This window comes from Musca domestica, unplaced genomic scaffold (assembly GCF_030504385.1).
Source record: "Musca domestica strain aabys unplaced genomic scaffold, Musca_domestica.polishedcontigs.V.1.1 10, whole genome shotgun sequence".
NCBI lineage: Eukaryota > Metazoa > Arthropoda > Insecta > Diptera > Muscidae > Musca > Musca domestica.
In genome coordinates, this window is record NW_026712115.1 from 1,098,870 (window position 1) to 1,122,149 (window position 23,280).

The 23,280-nt window shown below is 35.2% G+C and overlaps 1 protein-coding gene across 1 annotated transcript in view; it reads right to left on the reverse strand.

The window, feature by feature from the left end:
* LOC131803677 (kelch-like protein 17) overlaps positions 1 to 23,280 on the reverse strand; it is a 97,967-nt gene that overhangs the window by 21,931 nt on the left and 52,756 nt on the right. Inside the window, exon 2 of the mRNA XM_059125165.1 lies at positions 3,380 to 3,587. Within this exon, the coding sequence (XP_058981148.1) occupies positions 3,380 to 3,405 (26 nt within the window). The 5' untranslated portion in view covers positions 3,406 to 3,587. The remainder of the gene's footprint in view (positions 1 to 3,379; positions 3,588 to 23,280) is intronic.

Sequence of the window (23,280 nt, forward strand, 5' to 3'; positions counted from 1 at the left end):
CGAAAGATAGCGTGATTACAACAGACAGACGGACAGACAGACAGACAGACAGACGGACATGGCTAAATCATCTTAGAATTTTACGCTGATCAAGAATATATATACTTTGTTGGGTCTGACATGAGTATTTCGAGGAGTTACAAACGGAATTATTATACCCCTCCAAAATTAATATACCCTCCATAGTATGGTGGAGGGTATAAAATAGTACTATTCAATACTTTTCGAACAACTATATCACACATTTCCGAAACCAACTCCATACATCCAGGATGAACAGCAAACCTAATACTAAATATCAGATTTCAAAAACTATCTGCTCACCCGATACTAAATTGTACCAAATATAGTACTATTTTGTACTTTTCGTGCACTTGTAGTACACATTTCCAATTCCATTTATTTCAAACCTCCAACCAACCCCCAATACAACATTTCAAAACTACAGCTTCATCTGTTCACCCTTAACTAAAATGTTCCAATTTTAGTACCATTTAGTACAGTTCGCACACCAAAACCTCCTTCATATATCAAGCTTGATTCTCGTACCAAGTTTCAAGTTTTTAGCTCTATCCATGGTAGAATCAAGGAGGTAAAGTCATGCAATCATATGTTTACAAATTTTTCAAAAATTATTCATTTGACAACATCTCATTGTCAAAATTTGTATTTATAAATCCATTGTACATATACAAATCAGAGATGGAAACCTGTTTTTCTGCATTTAAATGTGGCAGGGTAAATTACAGAAAATGCAGAGATGGGTGTGCTTATTTGATATGACTTTACCTTCTTAATTTTACCATGGCTCTATCCGTTCACATAATACCAAATGGTACCATTTTAAAGCTTAAGTAACATTTTTGCACTTTTCGTAACTTTAAAGTTCGAATTTCCAAGAATCCTTTGGTACATCTATCCTGCAAATTTTAGAATTCTAGCTCATTTTTTTCGTACAATAAAAAGTATTCAATTTTTAGTACCTTTTGTATACTTTTCGTGCGAATTTCCTTATCACACGCCTACGCACCAAGACTTACCCGTGCTTCAGTAATTTTGTATAAGCGTTGAAGAATTCGTTAGTCAAGTTATGTTTTTATACCCTACAACACTATGTGTTGGGGGTATTATAAGTTTGATTGGGCCAAAAATTATGTAACACCTCGAAATATTGGTTTCCCACATAGGAAAGTATATATGGATCTTCCTAGCTCGCCGAGCTGAGTCGATCTAGCTATGTATGTCCGTCCGTCTGTCCGTCTGTCCGTCTGTCCGTCTGTCCATGTTAATTTGTAATCACTCTTACAGGCCGCAATTATGGCCCGATCTTCACGAAATTTGGAATGGAGGTGGGGCTAAGGTCAGAATAGAACCCTATTTCTTTTGGAGATGATCGCATAATATTTAGGGGTCGAAATGGACCAAAAACTGAAAAAATGTCGGATTTTGCAGTAGCTATACAGGTCGCAATTATAGACCAATCGACGCGGAACTTCGCATGTAGCTAGAGTTTAGGGCGGGGAAGAAACCTACCAATTTGGGTGGTCATCGGATAATATTTAGCGGGTAAAATAGACCATATCTTTTGTGTTGCAAAAATTCAAAATTTTTCATTAAACCGCGAATATTTTAAATCGCGGCGAAATCACAAAGCCATGACAAGGTTACACCTGATCTTTATATTGATGTTAACATCCAACAAAACGGAGATATAGGAAAATATGTGCGATATATATGTCTATCAAAGAAGATATGCTTGAAAAATCTCTTATATGTCGAGAACGGCTGAACTGATTTCGACAGTTCTCATTAATTCAGAATGGCCTATAGGCAGGAAAGAAACAACGTCTAAAAAATCGCATAAAAATATCTCTCTAAAGATGAAAATATTGATTTTGTAACATTTTCTTATATTTTTTTCAATTTTGTCACATTTTTGGCATATTTTCATTTTGAATTAAACATTTGGTAATATTTCTACAGCTAACAAAACAGATCGCATTTATGGCCCGATCCTAACAAAATTTTGCATGGGGATCAGATGAGGGTCAGAATAGAAGCCTACTATTTTTGGAGATAATCGCCATATATTTAGGGGTTGAAATGGACCAAAAAAACTGCAAAATTGTCAGAAGGTCGCTATTATTGCCCGATCCTCACGCACATTTGAATGGGGGTTACTGGCATTGCCAAATTTTTTAGACAAAATACGAAAATGTCCATTCCAGTGACTTTTTGGAGAATTCACAAATACAGGAAAGACACACTTCTGACTATGTCGTTAACGCTGATTTCGTTGAAGAATATAGTCAAATGTCTGTATCTCATATAGATGCATTTCAGTCAAAAACTAATAATAAATGTTAATCTTTTGCCACTTCTGAGAGATTATAGGTCTTGGGGAAATATTGATTCCAGATCTAGGAAGACTATTTAAGTGCAACATCTACCAATAAATTGGAAATGAGCAAATTAGTTAAAGTTGCTATTATTCAAAATTAGAGAACGAAACCTGATGGATTTCTTTTATTATTTGTCACAATATCTTGTGGAATTCTTTCGAGTATCTCGCCTATATAAACTGCATCGTTTATTATAGTGTTGTAGGGTATTCAACGGTCGGCCCCGCTCGACTGTAGCCCTTGCTTACTTGTTTTTTTCTTCCTTTAAAAATTTTTTGGTCAAAAATCGACATTCTCATGGCAACACTATGCTGAAAAATAGTGATAATGACAATGTTACAACAATGTTCATATGGATGCGTAAATGAATGCCTCAAGGGTATGGAAAGTTAGCCATTTTTCCGTATACCCCCTCCCTCAATACAAGTCATTTTGCGGGTAGGGGGAATGGGAGGCTAATGATGACATCAAAGACGCCGTATTGTCGAACAAATTGTCTGCTGTGGTTGCGATTTTGTCTGCAGCTCATGTCCTTGTCACAACACAACGAAATGAACGCGTCTGACTGTGTTGTATTCGTCATGCAACAATGCAAACAAGTCCTGTATTGTCGTTGAGTTGTATTGAGTTGGGGGTTGTAAGAATGTTGTTAACAACATTGTGTATGTGTGGGTGTTTGGGAATTCACATACCCAATGATGACACAATCTTTGCCGTCAAAAGGGTGAGAGCAGAGTGTATCTCGATTTATTTATTTTCATTCGAAAAAAAAGTTAGAGATTTTCCAAATAAAATGTTGGGGATGTGTTGAAAGGGATTTTTGCAAACACTGTGGGTGGTTCCACATAAAAAGGGACATCATTTGTAAAGGGATTTTTGGTCTTGTTTTAGTTAACTAGAGTATATACAGATTTCATCACCATGAAACAATGTCGGTTAAAGGCTTAAGCGGGCTTTCGTTGTTTTTTCATACTCACAGATTCGATTTAACCGGCAAAAACATGATGGTGCTTAATTTAATTTGTATCCTTTTATCCAGGTTAACTGATTTTTCGGTTTTTCCTCTAGCTGCTGAACCTTAGAAAAACATTTGGTTTGTTACAATGTAGGCTTTTTATAGTGGTTATTTGGGTTAGTTAGTATGCTGTGTTCTCATCAGTCTTTTTTCCATTTAATCCAGCGGATCTGAAATGAAAGGATGAATAAGGAACATTTTATTTATTTATTTATTTTTTTTTACAAAAAAAGTTTAAGCATTTTATTATAATTGAACTTCTTAATGGATTCCAGATTTTGATGACGTAATCCTTCTGGAATGATACTTTGCAGGAGAATTTTGCATAAACTCACATGAAATATGGCTTTAGCTCTAAGATTAGTCTTTAAATTTCCTGGTGTTTGGGTAAAATTTAGACTTTTGATGTATTCTGGGACCTAGAGCCTTCATAAGGGAGTTTTTAACCATGATTTGATAAAGGAACCTAAACGACCCTTATGGTGACCTACTTGAGGGTTAACATATTCGACGAAAATAATATCCGTATTGTTGTCAATGATATTGCCGAAGACCCTTTATTTCTAAAACATATGGATTCTAAGGAATCTTGATACGAAAATTTCAAAAAGTGTGGAAGAGGGGGAATCTTGACCCCACTATTTAGGTTAGTTTGTGCATTGTACAGGGTGATATAAAAAACTGCAACAAAGTCAAACGCCATAATTTATATATGTTTTTTTTTAATTTTTTTGAATGAAAGCAAAAAATGTCGGAAATAGCGTTAAATTTTAGAATAAGTTTAGATTTGTTCGAATTGGTCACCTTTAGCACGAATTATGGCCTTCAAACGGCCAACGAAACTTTCACACGCTGCCTGAATGTTGCGGTATTTTGGCTCATTCCCGTCGAAGCGCTTGCTTTAGGTGAACGACACTTTGGTATTTTTTAGTGCCAACCTTGCTTTCCAAAATACTCCAGACACAATGGTCCAAAGGATTGGTATCCGGAGATTTTGGTGGCCATTGTGCGCTGGAAATGAAGCGAGGAACCTCATTTTATAACCATTCTTGGATGGAGCGTGCTGAGAGCGATGGTGCTGAGTCCTGTTGAAATGTCCAAGGTCTGTAGCCAAAATGTTTGCGTGCTCAAGGCTTTCATACACCCTCCAGAATATTTTCGCTATAATATTCGCCATTTATTCTGATGCCACCGTCGATTAATACGAGCGGAGAACGATCATCGGCTGTTATGGCGGCTCACACCATCACCATGGTCTCGCTTGAGTTCTGGTGGCCAATCGGAGGTGCACATTTTCAGCTGACCTCTTTGGCAAGTAAACACGATCATTTGGTTTGCTTACAAACTTCTAGACAACGAATGTTTTTTTCATCGGAGAAAACCAAATTCGGCAGTTCACCACTTTCGGCCAGGCGAAGCAACTTTTTAGCTCTTTTGAGTTTATTTTCATTCTGTTGCGGTGAAAGTTATTGCAATTTTTGGAACTTCAATGGCTTTACCCCGAGCTCATTTTTCAATATTTGTCGAATGGAATATTGCGATATGTTCAGCACACGAGCCATTTTTCCGCCACTGCGACGCGGGTTCCGATCAAGTCGGTTCTTTACTTTTCGAACCATTTCTCCTGATGTCGATGTTTTCTTCCGTCCACTTCCTTGACGTCGGGCTACGCTACCAGTATCGTGGTAACGAGCGATGGTACGAGACACAAAAGATTTATTCACATTTAAATGCTGGAGTGCTTTAACGCTAGCCACTTGTGCTTTTCCAGCCAAATATAAAGAAATCACACTATTACGCTTTAATTCCTTTTTTTCTGGAAAATTCTCACCAAAATGTTTTTGTACACTTGTAAACGATATAATGAGCTGTAACTGTCAGACGAGTGTCTTAGAAATGACAGCAGTCTGAAGTTGGTTGCAGTTTTTTCATCTCATCCTGTATTGGGATCTAATATTTGCAAATGCTGGGCCTTGGCAGAGAAAATGCTCCAAATTTTCGTCATCTTCCCCGCATGACCTGCACGGTTATTATGAAGAGATATTGAAATAGTTTTGGCTAGAAAAATTGAATGTGGAACCAATGCAATGTGCAAGAGTTTAACTAATATGCTCTTTGATAAAATTTAAAACAAATTTGGAGACTTTTTGTTTTGCACCAAATCATTTTGCGATTATCCTCTTCGATAACATAAAAACTTCAATATGAAAACCGGTGCAGGTCAAAAGTTAGTACGATGCATGAGTTTTTTTGGAAATTTTGTCCAAGAAAAAATGAACAAATTGTGGATCTAAAATTTTAAGGTGGACTTTTCGTTGACGAATTATTTAAAGCTTTTACAATGTGTTGACCTATACTATCTATCTTTGAACATGGAGATCATTTTTTCCAGTTTTTATCCTTACCTGATCATTTTTTAAAAATACCTTCAATTTAATTTGATTACCATCTAAATAAAATGGTCAAGGTATACATCACGCAAACATCCAGACGTAAACTTCAAGCATATCGCGCCCACTTGGCTCGCCATCAGTCTCAGGTTGCAAATTAAAGTGCAAATAGCCAATGCATTAACTAACGGAAATATGGCGAACATTTGGTGAAGGCCAAGTTTGAAATAAAAACTAACGGCTTTTGTAGTGTTGCATGTTTACTATAGCCATGTTTTAAACAACAATGTACGCTTGTGTATAAGTGTGTGTATCCTGATAACATTTATCACAACTTCCGTTGTGATAAATTAAATTGAAAGTAATTTATTCTAAAGGGGTGTGAGGTGGGCCAAACAACCTATAAAACCATATGCAACGCCTTGTAAAGCTCGATGGAAATGAAAAGGGTTGCTTATTGAAGAATGTGACGTTGGACAATGAATTAGATGCTTAATTTTATTTATTCCGATAAAGGTGACAAACGAAGTATCCGAATGAATTCGCACTTTTATTGTTTGGATCAGCTGGAATCGGTATCTTAAAATTTTGAATAATAACAACTCTCATAACATGCGAAACAATTCAGAGATTTTTATACCCTTCACCATACATAGTATGCAAGGTATATTAAATTGGTCAATCCGTTTGGAATTCATCGAAATAATAATTTTAGAAATAACAAAATATATATATTCTTGACCAGCATAAAATTCTAGGACGATTTAGTTGTTGCTGTTGTAATTATAGTAGAGTAAAAACGAATAAAGATAGGAAGCTAACATTTTGTACAGATCAGTCTTTTGTCTGAGGCAGGTCAAGTTCGAAGATGAGAAATATCGGTCCACGACATCGTATAGCTCCCTTGATTATTGCAGCCAAATTTTTCAATGAAATTATCTGAAAATCCATAAAAGGAGTTCCTTCTGCTCCCTGGAAATTAATTGTTTATATAGGTCCACTATATCGCATATCTCTTATAACGGTACCTCACTATGTTCGGTATTTTGATGATTTTAGCTACATTTTTCAATGGAATTGTCTTAAAATCCATTCTAGAAGTTCTTTCTAAGCACATTACCCCCTGGAGAAAAATTTCTATATAGGTCCGCGATATCGAATAGACCACATATTCCGTATTTTGATGAGTTTAGCGTCATTATTCACAGGAGTTGTTTAAAATTTTGTATTTAGAGTTCGTAATGAGTACTACAGTTTATGACAGAGAATTGTCTATGCATGTCCAGGTCTTCGTATACGCCCCAATATTCGGTATTTTGACGATTTTAGGTACAATGTTCACAGAAACTTTTTAAAATGTCGTACTTGAAGTTCCTAATAGGTACTTCAGCCTGTGACAGGTCTTCGTATAGCACCAATATAACGTAACGCTGCCTCCACGTTTTCGACCCCAATATAACGGCTATATTCGATAGTTTTAAGACTTTAACAGAATTTATAACGGATTTTATTTTTTTTTGAAAGTTTCCAAATACGTTTCAAATGGTGGAGGGTATTCAAAGTTCAGCCCGGCCGAGCTTACTGCTGTTTTACTTGTTTTTCAATAGTGGAGGGTATTCAAAGTTCAGCCCGGCCGATCTTACTGCTTTTTTACTTGTTTTTCAATAGTTATAGCAACCATATTTCATCAAATGTTAATATGGGATATGTCGTCCTATTTCTTCTAGTACCTCTCCACAAAAGGTCAAAATTTTGGATTAACAATTGCAAATGACATTATTTGTTAATATTATCAACCTTCCATTATTAGGCAAGAAGGAGATTAGTGGAGAACAGGCATCCTTACGGGTCACCTGGGCCTACAAGCTCATCTGCACAGGATAACAACATATGCAGAGCATGCGGGGAAGGTGATTAAACTTTGGAGAAACTTAAAACTTTGGAGCAACGGAATTTCAAATATAACCTATTCTAATCTAATATTGAATATTTTTTTGAAGCTCGAAGTCTTAATAGTTTTGGAAGAAGTGTGTAAATGGAATATATCGGTCGAATTAAACACATATATCATATAAAGTGGCAAGTCGGAATATTTATATCAGACTTAGGTCGGGTTCAGACAATATTTGCCCACTTCTTTGTTTTGAATAATTAAATGCAATAAATATATATAAATAATTGGATATGGGATGTGAGTAAGCCTTTATTGTGAAAGCCGACGTTTAAAATTGCTGACAAATAATTTCGGAATTTTGAAGGAAAAATGTTTTAAATATTTCGTGGAAATCCGTCATTTAAACCTAAAACCTAAAAATTTATAGGTTTTTGAATAAATTAACCCTTTTTGTCTTCACTTTCTTCAAGACATTGCTTTCTTTTAACGCCAGTTTTATATCATTACGTTTTTAAGTTTAATTTCTTTTGCTTACACCCCCTGCGACCTCAATTCCACATTAAACCTCTTCGATTTAAATCCAAATAAATAAAGCCATATGTCCATGAAAATATCCTTAAGTATGTATTATGCAACCTTCCCCCCCGAGACGTCAGTCATTTTTACCCCACCCATTTCCTTCCATACTCGCCTTACGCCTGAAGGACGAGTCAATCACTTATCAGCCGGAAAAACAACCACTTGATTCACTTGGTTACCTACACTTTTGACATAATCAAATTCCTCCTCAGCGAAAGTATGAGATCACGCACACACACACATACGCTCGAATGAACATTCCTCTTTTTACAGAGTAGCAGTACAAATACCCCACCGACACTTAACATCTCAACAAACACGAGTTAAGTGTCCAAAATACAAGGGAACGCCAAACCACAGTCAATTACAATCCTCCGCCTAAAAACATGAAATTCAATTTAAATGGAAATCTTTTATTTAATATTATGACGGGTGGGTTTAATAGGGTGGCATGACTTATTATGACAGCCAAAAATAATTCCGGAAAATAACTCAGTAAATTATGAAAGTTGAGCTAAAGTAAAGAAAAATACGAAGATTATTTTGGTTAACAGTTTAACACTCTTTCGTTGCACTAAGTGGTTTTTTGGTTTTTTTTAATGGTTAAAGCTCTCTTTAAACGGGATCCTAAGAAATCAACATATTCAACAAAAATAATAACCAACCTTATACATACCAACAGAGATCATAATATCAAATTTCAGAATTTCAGATGTATCCCTTCATCCTATACCCAATTAATATTTTTCATGCAAAAATAGTACATATTTCCAAACCCTCCATATTTTACACACAGATATCAACAGTGACATCTATATCAAATTTCAGGATTTCAACTTTATTTTTTCACCCAATATCGTATTTAGTACTATTTAGTACTTTGGTTACAATTATAGTACACATTTCCAAACAATCTCCATATCTCAATTCCAGATACCAACGAGAGCTCTATATCCAATTTGAGGATTCCAGCCCTATCCCTTCACCCAATACCAAAATTTAGTACCATTTAGTATTTTTCATACAAACCTAGGACACATTTCCAAACCACCGCGAAATCTCAAATTCAAATACCATCAATAATCTAAACATCAAATTTCAGAATTGTATTTCTATTCCTTCGCCGAATATAAAATATAGTACTATTCAGTATTTTTCGTATAATTAAAGTACACATTCCAAAACCACCTCCATATGTCCAGGCTACACCCTAATATCAAATTTCAGATTTCAGGCACTAACCGTTCACCCAACACGAAATTGTACCAAGTATAGTACTATTTAGTACTTCGTACCTTGTAGTACCCATTTTCAAAACCATCTCTTTATCACAAATATACCACCAACAGGGACCCCAATATAAAACTTCAAAATTCCAGCATCATCCGTTATCAAACTGTTCCAAATTTAAATCAAACTGTTCCAAATTTAGTACTTACTCTACGGACACTTAGCACACATTTCCAAATCAATCTCCATATCTCATACTCAGATAACAAGAGACTACAATATACTATTTCAGAATTTCAGACCAATCCCTTTACCTAATACCCAATTTAGTAGCACTTAGTACTTTTGAAAATAGTACACATTCCCAAGCCTCCATACTTTAACCACAGATACCAACAGTGGCATCTGTATCAAATTTCAGGATTTCAACTCTATTTATTCACCCAATACCAAATTTAGTACTTTTTGGTACAATTAAAGTACACATTTTCAAATCAATCTCCATATCTCAATTCCAGATACCAACAGAGAGCCCCTTATCAAATATCCCTATCCCTATCCCTTAACCCAATACCAATTTCAGTATAATTTAGCACTTTTGTGCACTTGTAGTACACATTTCCAAAACCTAACCTGTACTCCATCAGTGACTCTCATCCCAAATTCTAGCTGATTCCATTTGTCCAATACAAAGTATTCAATATTTAGTACATTTTAGCACTTTTCGTATCCTTATAGTACGAATTTCCGAAAGCACAGCCTTATCATACGCTTACGCACCAGGAGTGACCCTCGTGCAAATTTCAAGATTCTAGCTTCTGCTGTTTTGTTTATAAGCCATTTATTATTAATACTTTTATAAGTCTGCTCTTTTCCGGTGAGTGTCTAACTCAACACGGTTGATAAACATTGAAAATATATCAAATCGACAGAAATTATTTAATTTCATTACACCTCAATATCAGTTCGAGCACACATGAATTAGCTGTATAAATGAACATAATAACGTCGATGACGGAGATGTGCGTGTAAAAGTAATCTTGAAAAAGTGTTCTAGCGTGACTAAAATTCTGGACTAAATGAATGAAATGAGGCGGCGCTGGTGGCGGTCTTTCAAATCTTGAAATGACTACATAAATGAAGCAACATACTTACAAACATTCTAACACACATTGTGAAACACGAGCGAAAACAACACTTAAACATTATGAGAACAACTTACTATCAGAACATCGTCAGTACTATGTTCCTTTCTTCCTACCCCTTCCTCCTCACCACCCTCATTGACAAATGTGCATAATTATTAACATTAGATAGCTGACGTTGTGGCGGTGTTTACTTCTTTATGCTGGTGGTATTTTGAGTGAAGGAAGGTGGAGGAAGGAAAAGGCGTCATTGTAATTGTCATTAAGTATACGATTTAGATAAGGAAAATATTATGTTATTTTTCAGTTCACCAGGGGGTCGAGAAAATAACGATAAGGAATTGCTTGTGAACATGCACACATGAATAGTTTTCAACATGAAAATTCAAACATGTTTAGGGAATTCATAGCATTCCTACTTTTTTAAATAGTCCATAAGTCTTTCAATGTTATTGCAAGACACACCAGCCTTTGGTGTATACCCTCCACCATTTGGAACCAATTTGGCACTTTTGAAAAAAATAAAATCCGTTAAAAATTCTGTTATAATCTTAAAAATACCGAATGTAGCTTTATATTATGGTCTATACGACGGCTTTTGCCATAAGCCATTACAATGTTCAAATGCGAAACTTAAAAAAATGCCAAACTTGAAATCCTTCAAATACCAAATTTGAAACAATTCCGGTGAATATTATAACTATAATCATCAAAATACCAAATATTGGCATGTACAGTTATATGGGGGCTATACGCAGACGTGGACCTGCACAGACAATTTTTTGTCGTAGGTTGTAGTATCCTTTGCGAACTTCAAATGCCAAATTTGAAACATTTCCGGTGAATAATTTCACTTAAATCACCAAAATACCGAAAATAGGGAGGTACCATTATATGGAGGCTATATGAAGACGTAGAATTGCACAGACAATTTTCTGTCATACGCTGTAACATTCGTTACGAACTTCAAATACCAAATTTGAAACAATTCCGGTGAATAATGTAGCTATAATCAACAATATACCGAATGTTAGGAGTACCGTTATATGGGGGCTATACGAAGACGTGGACCTACACAGACAATTTTCTGTCTTACGCTGTAGTATCCATTTCGAACTTCAAATACCAAATTTGAAACAATTTCGGTGAATAATGACGCTAAAATCAACAAAGTACCCAATATCGGGAGGTACCGTTATATGGGTGCTATACGAAGGCGTGAACCTGCACATAGGCTGTAGTTCCCATTACGAACTTGAATTACCAAATTTGAAACATTTCCGGTGAATAATGTCGCTTAAATAGAAAATACAGAAAATAGAGAGGTACTATTACAGGGTTGCCCATATTCGACGGACTCATCTGGCAACGCCATAACTTTTGACAGAGATGTCACATCGCTTAATGACATACCGCGTTTGAAGCGTCAGTCCAAGCAGATTTTTACCATGAACCAATACACGCCACGCGCCACGCTCTGAAATAGTTGAAATTTACATTCAACAGAAGAAGTCAATTGTAAAAAAAAAAAAAAAGTGAAAAGTGCGCCTTCTAAGAACACCATTAAGCGTTTAAAAAATTTTCGACTGGTAAGACTGTTTCTAATCCGAAGAGGCCATATAAAAGTTGACCAAGGCGATCGGCCGAGAATATCGCTGCCGTACGAGCCAGTGTTGAGAGGTCCCCAAGAACATCCCAAAAACGCAGTTCTCAGCAGTTGGGCATGGCTCAGTCCACTATACAACGGATTATCCGCATTGATTTGCATTTGTTCCCGTACAAAATTCAATTGACGCAAAGAACGTTGCCTGCGGACAAGCCTCGTCGATTGGAATGGGCCCAAAGGGCCCAAAGGTCGAATATGGGCAACACTGTATATGGGGGCTATACCAAAACGTGGACCAACATGGCGCATTTTCAATACCAAAAGTCCTGCAGATATAACATACATTTGAGTAAAATGTTATCAACCTACTTCATTTCGTTCGGAAGCTAGACTGATTTCCACAGACGGATAGACGGACATCGATAAATCGACATAGAATTTTATGCTGATCAAGAATATATATACTTTGTGAGGTCTAAAATGTATATTTCGATATTACACACGGAATGACAAACTTAATATACCCTCCATGTTATAATGAAGGGTATAATAATAGGAAAATGTTTACCTGTTACACCAAAAAGACTTCAAAATCTTTAGTTTTGAAATCTAACGAGGACGATATTGGTAAATCTATTGCACAATGAACCCACATGCAATTTTTCTCACATAGTACCAAATGGTACCATATTAGAAGTTTAGTACCATTTTAGAACTTTTCGTATACTTCAAGATTCTAGCTTCTTCCATTTCGCCTGGGAGTTGATTCTCAATCGGTCAGTCAGTTTTTTTGCTATCCTTATTATATATAGATACCCAATACCAAATTTAGTACCACTTGGCACTTTTCGTTCACGTAAGTATTTATTTGCAAATCAACCTCCATAAAATTTTAATACCAATTAGTATCTTTAGTACATCTACAGTAAGTATTTCCTAAACCACTTCCATATCTAAACATTACACACCAATACCAAAATGCAGAAATCTAACTATATCCGTACAATCAATACTAAATTATGTACCAACAAGTAAAAAAACATTAAGTTCGGCCGGGCCAAACTTTTAATACCCTCCACCTTAGGGTAAAAGAAACATTTGAAGAAATGTGGCAAAAACCAATAAAATGCCGAATATCGGGAGGTACCGTTATATGGGGGCAATACCAAATCATGGACCCATACATGCAATGTTTCGCCACCGGAGCTGGAAACCATTATGACCCACAAATACCAATTTTTAGACAAATCCGTGAAAAAATGTGGCAAAAAAAAAAAAAAAACTAAAATACCGAATATCGGGAGGTACCTTTATATGGGGGCTATACCACAACGAGGACCTATACATGCAATGTTTTGCCACACGCTCAGGGACCCGTTATGACCTCGAACCATTTTTGCTGATGTTGTTGTTTTCATCCGTTCACTTCCTTGACGTCGGGTTACGCTACCAGTATCACGGTAACAAGCGATGATACGAGACACAAAGATTTATTCACATTTAAATGCTGGAGTGCTCTAACGAAAGCCACTTGTGGTTTTCTAGCCAAATATAAAGAAATCACACTATCACGCTTGAATTCCATCACGATTAACTTTCTTTCTGGAAAATTCTCACCAAAATGCTTTTGTACGCTTGTAAACAATATAATGAACTGGAATAATTTTAACAACTGTCGGATGAGTGGCTTTGAAATGTGCTGTCATTTCTATGTCACTCTAAGATTGGTTGTAGTTTTTCATTTCACCCTGTATTTTCAAATTTAAGAATTCCAACTTCGGTTTACCATAAATACTAATTGTTTCAAATATTGTAAAACTTAGTACACATAACACGAATTTCCAGAACTTCCAACATACTTCAATCGTAAACTCCGGCAGTAATCTTAATTCCAAATTTCAGGAATCCAGCTCTATCTGTTCGCACAAATCCAAAATGTACCAAATTTAGTACACATAAGTACACATTTCGGAAACCACGTACATACCTCAGTCCTACAATGCAATAGTAATCTTATTTGTAAATTTCAGCTCGAATCTAAATTGTACAAAATTTAGTACCGTTTAGTATTTTTCGTACAAATAGTATACACTTGCAAAACTACCTACTTACAACGACCCTACTCCTTAACTTTGATTTCCATTCCAAATTTCAACTCTCTAAGTGTTCACGTGTTACGAAATGGTACCAAGTGTAGTAAATTTTAGTACTTTTCCTACACCTATAGTGCGAATTTCCAAAATCCATTTAGTACATCTATTATACAATCCATCAGTGAATCTCATCTCATATTTAGTACCTTTTAATACTTTTCGTACCATTCTAGTACGGATTTCCAAAAACCCCGCCTGATCTGACCCCTTCGTACCAAGAGTGACCATCATCCAAAGTTTCATGATTCTAGCTTCAGCCGTTTCGTCTGAGCGTTGATGAATCATTAAGTCAGTCAATTACTTTGCTCTTTTATTAATATAGATTACTAGCTGAACCCGGTGCGCTTCGCTACGTCTTTTGATTTTATATGCATTGAAAATTTTATATACGAAAATTTATTGGTTTAAAAAAATAATACATATTCAAAGAATTAAAAAACGTAATTATTGTAATACTTTAATGCGTAAACAGACAAATAGCTTGGTCTACCAATGCGTAAACTTGCCAGGCACAGTTGACCACGAAGAAGGCAGGAACATGCCAAATTTAGTCCGCATACATGAAGAGTTTGTCCTTCGGATTTATTAATTTCATAGCAAATGCCAAGCGTGCAGGAAACTGCAATCTTTAGAAATTGAGTGGCATTTCTGTTGCAATTAGTGAATTCGAGGTAGCAACATACTTCACCGTAATAATCGTATCCTCAATTAAATTGTTGTGTAGTTTGTTACTGTGAGCCTAATACCATTGTAAAGGCGTTGTGGGCCAATGTTTCTTAACAAAATCATATCTCAATTTGAACCGATTTCAATACAATTTGAAAAAAATATTACTTTTACACCCAATTCCGTCACACCTTCTATATTTTATTGAAATTGGGGGTACATACCGTGTTTGGTGTATCAAATGTGTGAAATCGGCCGAGAAAATATATATGGGAGCTATATCCAAATATTTACCGATTTTTAATTAATTTATCAAATTTATTTAGTAATCAAATTCTTCCACACGTTCTGAAATTCATTGTAATCTGACATACATATCGTGTTTGTTGTATAGCATATATGAAATCGGCCGATATATATATATAATATAGGAGCTATACCCAAACCTCAACCGATTTCAATCTAATTTGGCAATTTTTTTTGGGATACCAAATTTCTTTTCTCTGACCGAATTTCATTGGAATCGGACATATGTATGGTGTTTGGTGCATCAACACATATGAGATCGGCCGAATATATATATGGGAGATATATCCAAATCTGAACTGATTTCAATATAATTTGACAAATTTATTTTCGAATCAAATCCAGTCACGAATTTCATTATTTGGATCGAAAATGCATATCGTGTTTGAGGCATCAAATAAACGAAATCGGTGGAAATTATAGATGGGAGCAATATACAAATCTTTACCGATTTCAATATAATTTGGTTAATTTATTGTTGTATTTTTGGCAAATTTATTTTTATCACTCAAAGCGAATTTCATTGGAATGGGGCATACGTATCGTGTTTGGTGCATCAAATATGTGAAATCGGCCGAAAATATATATGGGAGCTATATTTAAATCTGAACCGATGTCAGTATAATTAAGCAAGCACATTTTTTAGACAAATTCCATCACACATTTCAAATTTAATTGAAATATGGCGTACGCAGCGTGTTTTAATCAATAACATGAAATTGGGCGAAAATATGTATGGGAGCTATATCCAAATCTGAACCGATTTTAATATAATTTAGCAAATTTGTTTTTGTTCCTGTATCTGCAATCGATCAATAGATATGTGCATATAAAATCTAAATTTTTGGGAGGTATATCCATGTGGAATTTCATAAAGGCGATATTGTAGTATACTTGGAAATTTTCAGGAAAATCGGTGCGGCGGTTTTCGAGTCCATAAATTACAAACAAACATACAAACATTTTCCTCTTTTATAGATATAGAGATTTGAGGACTATCAACAGAAAAAATTAATTGTTTAATTTTTAGAATTCACATTTTGTTTTGTCCGCGTGGGTGGTTTAAAGTGCTGAGAGACATTGGGCCGGTTACCTAGCTCTTGTTACTGAGTAATCTGCATTAAAAAAAATTGTAGGCACTTATTGTCGTGAACGGCAACAGATTTTTTTTATAATTCTAAGATAATATTTCTATATTTCTTTTATGGTGGCCAAAATTGGGTTCATGTGTTTTTAATATGGATATTAAAAGGGTATGTTATTTAACAAAAGTCCTTATAGCTCTCAACGACAGTGTTTTGAATTTTGTCCCCAATATTTCAATTTGATTCTACGAGTAGCAACCTGCAACAATATCATCCGCTGATACGAGATAGAGATATTTTAATTTAAAAAAAATGTTTATATCGTTCCCAAATTTGCACTTAATTTTCGCTTAATTTTCCATATAAAAAATCTGTACAATATATGAATTTGTCAATACCGTTAGCTATATTATTTTAATTTATTTAATGAATGACTATTTACAAACGTTTCCATTTTTTCTGTAAAGCCAAGGAAGAAACATGAATATTCTTATCTAGACAAGTACCCAAAACCTTATCTACCCCCTATGACAAAATGTTGTTCCTTTAATGAATGTACAATTAATGGCATGGCTTGTTGGGGCTAAACATATTCCAATTCCCAAACATATGTTTCTTATCCAGCCATGCAAGTCATGTTACTTGATTCTTTGGTAATTAGATATTGGTTAACACAGGAAGCCACAAAAGGCCAAATATTTGAGCTAAAAATAAATAAAGGGAGGAAATGCTTGGACTGTAAGAAAATAAACTGCGCAGTTGTGGGTGGGAAGTTGAGATGGATAGACCTTAAATAGAGTCATGGTGACGTGGAATAAAATATACAATGGAAAATAACCAAACATAATTAGAGCAAACATCAGAGTCTTTAAAAAGGGATAAAATGCCCGGGTAAATGTGAGATGTGAGACAAAGGAAGCGACAAAAGGATATTTAGGCGGAACAAACCAAAAGAAAACAAAAACCTTTAGAAAACCCAGAAAAGGTCATGGTTTTTGGGTGATAATGGCCAGGAACACTTGAGTCCTAGAATATGATATAAAATCCTTTGTATGCAGCAAGGATACAAGACATTGAGGACAAAATAAAGGAATTCGAATTTCGAAATAAAATTCAATTCAATTTCTTTTAGGGTTTTTATCAATAATTGAGTTACTTTCCCCTCATTCTTTGTAGGCAGCACAAAAACAAACATGGAGTTCCGTCAAAAGCAGTCTTCATTCAAGCGTAGTAAACGACCATTTTCCAGTCCACATACAAATTTGCACAGTAATGACCATCACAAAAATAGAGGGGGAATACACAATTTTTAAACGCAAAATCACGTTTCTATTAGCAGCGAGCACGAGCCCGGCATATTCACATCTACGGAGATAAAGATTAACACAAGTATGGTCAGGGGAGAAATCGTCTAAGCGTGGATAAATGAGAGAAATCATTGAAATAAAACAATGTGTTGAACGAATTGTAAATGAACTTCATGTAAATACTGACAGGAGATGTGCTTTCTGATGGATGTGATAGAGAGTACTTAATTATATAGGAGGGGTCTCTATTGTATATACGTGGACTTTTACACACAGATTCGGTCTTTTTTATATTGAATATAATATAATATAAGAGCATTTTCAAAACAGTAGAGGTAGAAACGTTTTTAACATGAAGTAGAATTATTTTCAGCTGAATATATCAGTTATCTGTTGAAGGACTAAATTTTTATATACCGAAACGATGATACAATCCGAAATAAGCTTCCGGTTCTCTTCATATTTCACACATCCCATTATTTCTAATAACACAAGATCTGATGTGAAGATGGGATATATCGGTCCATTCCCTCTGGTACCTCCCCCACAAATGGACAAACTCTTGAATTTTCATTAAGCACGTGAAATGCGAAATTTGCATCCGATTCTATTCTGACTTGGAACATCTCAATATTTTTATCAACAAAAGATCTGTTATAATAATAGAAGGGATTGGACCATATCTTCCGGTACCTCCCCAACATATGATTCAAGATTTTGAAAAATAATACGCTAAAAGAAAGAGAAATAAGCATCAAACTTTTATCAAATTTCACGCACACAAACATTTTGCTAAAACAAGATCTGTTGTGAAGGTCATATATGTCTGCGAACCCCTTCTGGTACCTCACCTACAAATGGTCACAATTTTCAATACTTTTATCTGTCATAGCTTACGAAAGATGAATATCGGATATGATACAAATTGGATATAAATGTTCGATTTCCTTGTAATTTTGTCCATACCAATATTTTTATCGGTATTATGTATGAAACATTTAACATTTTCTAAAAATTATAACATAGGTATCTCATATAAAATGAAGGAAGTAATCAATATAATCCAAACTTGTCACGACGCAATATTTATATCATATTTTTAGGTCCGATACGAAATGGGTAATATTCCTTCGGAACCTACTCCACAGAGGTTCAAAAATTTAAATAATCATAACACAAGTCAAAATAATTATAACACAAGTATAATTATGAAATTTGGAACGAGAGGCACTGATGGAAAGCAGGATTGATGTACCATAAAAAACTTTAAGGTTACGAAAAGTTCTAAAATTACCATTTGGTATTATCTGAAAGGATGGAGCTAAGAACATGAAGAATTGTAAGATAATCAAGGTTGGAAGGTTACTTTGTTTTCATATAGCCCACGTATAACGGTACCTCCCGATATTCGGTATTTTGATGATTTTAGCGACATTACTTACCGAAATTGTTTCAAATTTGGTATTTGAAGTTCGAAATGGATTCTACAGCCTAAGACAGAAAATTGTCTGTGCAGGTCCACGTCTTCGTATAGCCCCCATATAAGGGTACCTCCCTATTTTCTGTATTTTGGTGATTTTAGCGTCTTTATTTACCTAAATTTCTGAAATTATGCATTTAGAGTTCGTAATGGAAACTACAGTCTGTGACAGAAAATTGTCTATGCAGGTCCAGGTCTTCGTATAGGCCCCATATACCAGTACCTCCCTATATTCGGTATTTTGACGAGTTTAGGTACAATACTCACCGAAATTGTTTGTCCGATATAACGGTACCTCCCTATATTCGATATTTTGATAATTTTAGCTACATTATTCACCGTTTATTTCAAGTTCCGAATTTGAATTTGGTAATGACTTATGACAAACAATGCCTGCGTGGGTCCACGTCGTATAGACACTAATAGAACGGCTATATTCGGTATTTTTAAAATTTTAACAAAATTTTTTCAGGATTTTATTTTCAAATTCGTTCCAAATGGTGCAGGGTATTTATAGTTCGACCCGGCCGAACTTACTGCTTTTTAACTTGTTTTTGGTTCTTTGACAACTTTGATCCATATAACACATTTTTTTTTATGCATTATGGAAATATAAATCGGTGACACTGAAATTTGATGGAAAATATATTAGTCTTGGATATCATACTTTGAAAATAATGCTTTCAACGAAATTTTTGAATAAACTCAAACGAAGTATGGCTATAACCCAATAATGTGTTTTTAAGAATTATATTTCCGTGGCGTTTAAAGCATTTTTTCCTCTTTGGTCAATATTATGAGGGTTGAAACTTTCAACCAAAATAATGCTCAAATTATTATCAGTAATATTATCATTACGAACTTCAAATACCAAATTCGAAACAATTCTGGTGAATAGTGTCGCTAATATCATTAAAATACCGAATATCCGGAAGTACCGTTACATGGGGGCTATACCAAAACGTGGACCTGCTGTAGTATTCATTAGGAGCTTAAAATACTAAATTTGAAACAATTCCGGTGAATAATGTCGCTAAAATCATCAAAATACCGGATATTGAAGGTACCGTTATATGGGGGCTATACGAAAACGCGAACCTATATATACAATATTCCGCCACAGGAGCTAGGACCCATTACAAACTACAAATACTAATTTTTGGACAAATCCGTGGAAAATATGGCAAAAATCATCAAATTTCCGAATTTCAAAAACAATACGTACAAACAAGGCTTCGCCACCGGAGCTAGAACCCATTATGACCTACAATTACCAATTTGTAGTCAAATCCGTGGAAAAATGTAGCGAAAATCATCAAAATAATATCGGGAGGTACCGTTATATGGCGGCTATACCAAAGCATGGACCGATATTTCATTTTCAGTACCAACCATCCTAGACACACTTTTTACTCGTAAATATTGTATGTGTGTTCACAGGACAATTTAAAAGAATTTCACAATTATTTATGAGTGTTGCAGTTCACAATTACATTAAAGTTGTTTGATAGTTTCCCAAAAATATATCATATATAATTACAGACACATAGAAAAACTCTCCCATTGATGGAGACAACCAATCTAATATACGCAAATAGATATCGGCTAATTCTCAAACCATCCCCATACATTTAATCTGAGCTTGCATTCGATTTGATTCGATTTTATTTTTAGCGATTTCATTTTGGCTCGTGTCAGTTGTATTTTACACTCCATTTCCCCAATCTGTTGTTGTACTTGTTGTTATGTTCAACTTTAATGGCCTGTTTTATTTTCCAACTCTTTGTTGTTGTTGTTTTATTTTTCTCGCTTCTCATAGATGTTGGCTGTTCGCCTAGCTGGCCTGTTGACTGCATCTAACCGGCTGCAATGCCCCAAACCCCCTTTTTTGGAATGCACTACAGAATTACATTTTTTGTGCAATTGTTGTTGTATTGTCTCGTTGCAACCGATTTGCATATGGCACATTGTACGTAGGGGCTACCACATAACATATGTATCTGTTTTTTCTGCTGTTACTCGTGGAGCTGGTGACTGACTTTCCCTTTTAATCGCCCATAAACACAAAATTGCGACCAGATAATGGTCATACTCCTCCTAATGTTGGCGAAGAAAATGCTGGCACTCGTCGAATGGAAACCTCGCAGTAACCGTAAAACAAAACCATTTAAAGCACAGCTAACAGTGTCAACAACAAAACCAGAAACATGATGACGCAGTTGGTGGACACTGAACTGAATGGCGAAATGAATGCGACTAACAAATGGGCCATTGTACGGGGCCATAACACGGTGTTGGACCCATTTCTTTTGGAATTTATGAATGAGAATACAAATGTAATGACCGTTGTTGCGGTTGTTGTTGGCGCTGTTGCAGTCGTGGTTGTTCTTACTGGTGTAACACTTCAAAATATGAGGTTTTGTTCGCTGGTGGTTCCAAGTGAAGGAGTGTACCCTACAATGGGCAAAACTGTTTCTGAGACATTGATAATCAATAGAATAAGGAAGATTTAATCAATAGACAAATAAAAAAGCAGTAAATAAGGTCGGTCCGAACTTTGAATACAGTCCACTATTTGGAAAGAATTAGGAAAATTTCCAAAAATTAAAATCCATTAAAAATTCTGTTAAAATCTTTAAAATACCGAGTATCGGAAGGTGTCGATAAATGGGGGATATACGATATTGTGGACCTACATATATAGACAATTCGACTTGTGTAGAATCTCAGACAACTACATCGAAAAATGTGTCTTAAATCATCAAAATACCGAATATTGGAGGGTACCGTTATATGGGGGATATACGATATCGTGGACTTATATAAACAATTTTCTTTTCGGGGCTAAAGTATTCACAAGGAACTCCTTGAGTGGGATTTCAGACAATTCCATTGAAAAATGTGGCTAAAATCATCAATATACCGACATCGGGTGTACCGTTATGGGAGATATAAGATATCGTGGACCGATATAGCCCATCTTCGAACTTGACCTGCCTGCAGACCAAAGAGAGATCTGTGCAAAACAGACAGACAGGGCTTACAATTTTACGCTGATCAAGAATATATATACTTTATTGGGTCTAAAATTATTATTTCGACGAGTTACAAACGGAATGACGAACTTAATATACCCTCCATACTATGTATGGTGGAGGGTATAAAAAGGAAGATAGTTACCCTCAAAGCAAAATTCACATGTTCAGCTCTAGCCTTACACTACTTTTCGTACACCTTAAATTACAGGTTTCCTTATCTAAATTATTTTCCATCACTCTTTCGATACCTCATCTTAAAGCTGATAGTAATACTAAAATTCGTAATTATAGGTCTATTCATATACTTCGTGATAAATTTAGTAAAACTTAGTACTTTTATATTCACCTAAAATTAAATTATATAATTTTATATTCACCAAATTTATTACCATTTAGTACAGTTCTAACACTTAGTTCTCAAATAAATTGTACTAAATTTCAACATTATTTGAAAACCCTGGCTCCATCCATTCAACCAAAACCAAATTATTTCAAATTAAGTACCATTTAGTTCATTTCTTACACTTTGCACACGTTTCGAAGAGCGCCTCCATATTCAATCCCATATAAAACAGAGACCTCAATATCAATATCTATCCATTCACCCAATACCCAATTTAGTACCACTTAGCTCTTTTCGAACAATTACCAACAATGACATCCATATAAAATGTCAGTATTTCAGCTCTATATCTTCACTCAATGACAAATTTAGTACGATTCAGTACTTTTCATACGATTATAGTTGACATTTCCGAAACCATGCTATTTGTCCATGCTACACATGAACAGCGACCCTAATACCATAATTCAAACACCATCTGTTCACTCAATGTTAATTTGTACCAAATATAGTACAGCCATTTCCAAAACCACCTCCATATATCAACCATGCTTCCCAAACTTGATTCTCATATAAAATTTTAAGATTTTACGACTATCCTACAAAACATCCAAGACCCTCATGTAAATCTCTTCAGAACA